General features: G+C 42.5%; 1 protein-coding gene across 1 annotated transcript; it reads right to left on the bottom strand.

Moving 5' to 3' along the window:
• Positions 410–1,281, bottom strand: LOC109232397. The gene is made up of 3 exons (XM_019398149.1): positions 1,104–1,281; positions 576–1,055; positions 410–492 (listed from the first exon to the last, which is right to left on the bottom strand). Exons 1-3 carry the CDS (start codon positions 1,279–1,281, stop codon positions 410–412), a joined length of 741 nt encoding a protein of 246 aa, XP_019253694.1.

Raw genomic sequence — 3,811 nt, 5'->3', positions numbered from 1 at the left:
AATCGGCGTTGTCAATTAAAAATTTATGAAAATTACCTGGTTCGGATAGTTTGTGGCCGATGTAAGCCTTTTTGCTGTTGTCGTTGTTATCTAGTTGTACGGGATCAAGGTCTTCTACCATTGACCCTGCAGCTTCTACTATGTCGGGGTCTTTGATGATGTCTTTTGGTGCGTCGATTTCGGCCCCCGGCATGGGTAATTGCTATGCTTCTGAGTCTGTTCCATTCAATTGTTGAGTGTATGTACAATCCCGAGCGATGCGATAGCACTCTTGGGCTGTTTGTTGTTCGCCTCGGATGCTGAATATCCCCCAAGGAGTAGGGAACTTGATTACTTGATACAGGCTGGACGGGATGGCCCTCATGGCGTGTATCCACGGTCGCCCTATGATAGAGTTATAAGTCATGTCCTAGTTCATGACATGGAACGTCGTTTCTAGGGTGACAACCCCAGCTAGAACGGGTAGCGTTATCTCCCCCGAGGTTCGCTCAACTGCATTGTTAAAACCTATTAGTGTTATGCAGCTATCTTGTCCTCGAGTCTCATTTTCACGAGAACTCGAGGGTGGATAATACACGCGCCGGTTCCATCGTCTACCACTATCCTTTTCATATCTGTGTCCAAAATACGTAAAGTAATGACAAGAGCGTCTGAATGAGGAAAAGCCAAATCGATGTCATCATGCCGTTCATGTGTGATCGACCTTTTCAGTTTATGTGCGGTGGTAAACTTCACATGGTTGATTGCTGCTTCGTCGCTTCCACTGCTGATCATTTGGATGGTCCAGGCGGGGGAGGGTGTCTTTGGAGGGCCTTGGTGTTGTTCTCGTCCACGGCCGAAGTCAGCTCGCCATCGGTCGCTCATCAGCTCCCTCAGGTGCCCTTGGTTCAGCATGTTCACTAATTCTTGCCATAGAGCTATGCAATCCTCGGTTTTGTGGCCTCGTTCCTGGTGAAATTCACAAAGGACGTTCGACTTTTGGGTACTTGGGTCAGACTTCATTTTTTGCGGCCACTTCACCTTTGTGCCGAGCTTTTCTAATGCGTACACTATTTCTGAAGGAGAAACACAAAAATTATAAGCAGATAAGAGTGGAGGCATACCTCTTTCGTTTCGCTGAGTCCTTGTATGTGGCCTGGACGGCCCTTCCGCATGTCGAAGAGATGGTGGTATGACTGTTCTAACATAGGGCTGATGCCTTTCTCGGTTGAGGCGGGGACCTGACTGATCTCTTCGACCATCGTTACGACGGTCTTTCCTCGACTCAGTTTGGACTGACATTAACCGTTGGGTCGGACCGTTAAGGTCGTCCTTGTCTGCTCTCACCTCGGCACAGTAGGTGTTGTGAATTTCTTCCCAAGTGGTAGGAGGATATTTCATGAGTCTGCTTAATAACTTTCGGGTCGCTCTCGACCCATTACTGCTCAACCCATTTTGGAAAGCTGCCACCGCCATCCTTTCTGATACATATGGTAGGCTCATTCTTACTCTATTAAACCGGGCGAGAAAGTCCCTGAGTCCCTCGCCAGACGATTGTCTAATGGCGAATATATTATTACTCCGGCCTCCGCCTTTTTAGCCCCAGCGTAGGCGGTGACGAACTTATTGGGCATTTCTTCGAACGTTGTTATCAAGCGTGCCGGTAATTGTGAATACCAGGTTAAGGCTTCCCCCCATTAGGGTCTCGTTGAACTTTTTCAGTAGCATTGATGGTACTTGCTCCTTCGAAAGGTCGTTGCCTTTCACCGCTGTGACATAATGAATGATATGATCTTCGGGGTCTGTAGTACCGTCGTATATCTTCAAATACGGTGGCATTTTGAAGGTCTTAGGTATTGCATGTGGAGCCGCCTCCTCGCTGGCGGTTGTTCGACGAACCGGCCAACATCCCATTTCAGTAGCAGCTCTGGGCGCCCGGTATCTTATCGACCCTTTCTTGGTGTTCCCTCATCTGGACGCGGAGTGCTTTGTTATCGTTTTCTATTTCTTTTATTTTCTTTAGAACGGCTGCAAGTGCGTCATTACCTGCATCAATAGTGGTATAAGTGTTACCTGTTGGGGGAGCGGGTTGTTCGCCGGTGGTCGCTGTGGTATCTGCTTGCGCGACGTTTCTATTCTCCTTTTGAACGGTTTTGTTGAGTATGTTATTTAGAGTACTTGTCAGCCACTCCTCCAGTAATCTTTTCACTACTGGTGGTGCTTCCTCAACTGTGCACGTGGAAGCTCCCTTTTCGCGTGAAGCGGTTATACTTTCATGAGGGGGAGATGAATCACTTCGCCTGGGCGAAACGCTTGGCGTCACATTCTCATTGTCTTCTCTATCATCCTCGTTGATGGTGTTCAAAATGTTGGTAGTGGCACCCGCTATTGCTTTCTGTCTTGCATCTCCTTTTCCTGCCATTGTTAGTTTGTGCAAACGAAGAAAATATGGCTGTCCTATTTTATGATCAAGAAAGAACTAAAATTTTAACTAAAACCTCCCTACAGACGGCGCTAAATTGTTTGACCAAAAAGTGTTAAACCAATTAATGATGAAGTAAAGGGTGAATCTTAGTTAGATTTAATAGATCCTAGATCAAATATTATAGGATATTTGCGAGATGAGTAATGTCCAGGAGTATTAAATAGTAGATTTAATATTCAATGATTATCAATGAGTATGGTGATATAAACATGCAATAAATGTAGATAATGGCAATAAATGTAATAAGAAAGGATCTACCACCCAATTATTGTATGATTGGGGTGTTCCTTTCTGTTGTCAGCGACATGGAAGGATGAGAAGTGAAGATGGATATGGAATCTTTGGATCTTGTGAACAAAGATTGAGCAACGTGTGTTTCAATAATATAATCAGTGAACAAGACAACTTTTGTATATTCTTTCCCAGTCAACCTTTACAATGTGTTCTTATCAAAAAGTGAAGATCCCCTTTTATTCTCTATCTTTTCCTATTTATAAGGGATATTCCCAAGAAACTCTAAAAAGTACAAAACAAGGAATATCCAAAGGAATATTCCTTGTGTCCTCATCTGAACATATCTTACCGTTATTTCCCTACTTCAGCTGCTCGTCTTTGACAACGGCTTCCTGCTATTACACCGTGGCCGACCCCGTCCTTGGTCCCATTTATCTATTATTACCAAGCCGCCTAATTTAGATCAATACAAAGGGTTGTTAAAAACTAAATCAGAAGTATATCGAATATATATTGCACTTTTGAGGAATATTGCCATTTGCTTGGTAAAATATCTGGACAAATAGACTGGGGAAAAGGATATTGTATAGTAGCTCTCAAAATAATATATATATATATATATATATATATATATATATATATAGACACACTTTTTCGGCTATCAAATGTAAATAATTTTTGTCCAAACTAAAAGTGAAAAAACCCCATAGACTATGGCAAGGCCTCATTTCCAAAACAACAACAATAATAACCACGCGTCATTGCCAAACATTAACTTCTACTACAAGAAAATAATAAGACACATAATTTTTTATAGCAGATTAAATTACACTTATAGTGAAAAAAATTATTATAGATGTTAGCGAATATAAGCTTCAAATGAAATTTCAAACGTGCTTCTTTTCAAATGTCTTTTGGTAGCCGACCAAGGTCCAGGTGATCGTCCAAGAAAGAGCTTAATTCATTCAATTTACTTTGGCATTCGGACTTGATGTGGGAAAACCATTGGACTAATTGGGCCAACATGCTAAGTTTATAAACATTTGGGAGCCCATATGTTAGGCCCATGAGCCCATCTATATAATAGGAAGCAAAACCTCAATTATTACAGAT

This window comes from Nicotiana attenuata, chromosome 1, assembly GCF_001879085.1.
Source record: "Nicotiana attenuata strain UT chromosome 1, NIATTr2, whole genome shotgun sequence".
Classification (NCBI taxonomy): domain Eukaryota; kingdom Viridiplantae; phylum Streptophyta; class Magnoliopsida; order Solanales; family Solanaceae; genus Nicotiana; species Nicotiana attenuata.
This window is presented reverse-complemented; position numbering and strand designations above follow the sequence as displayed.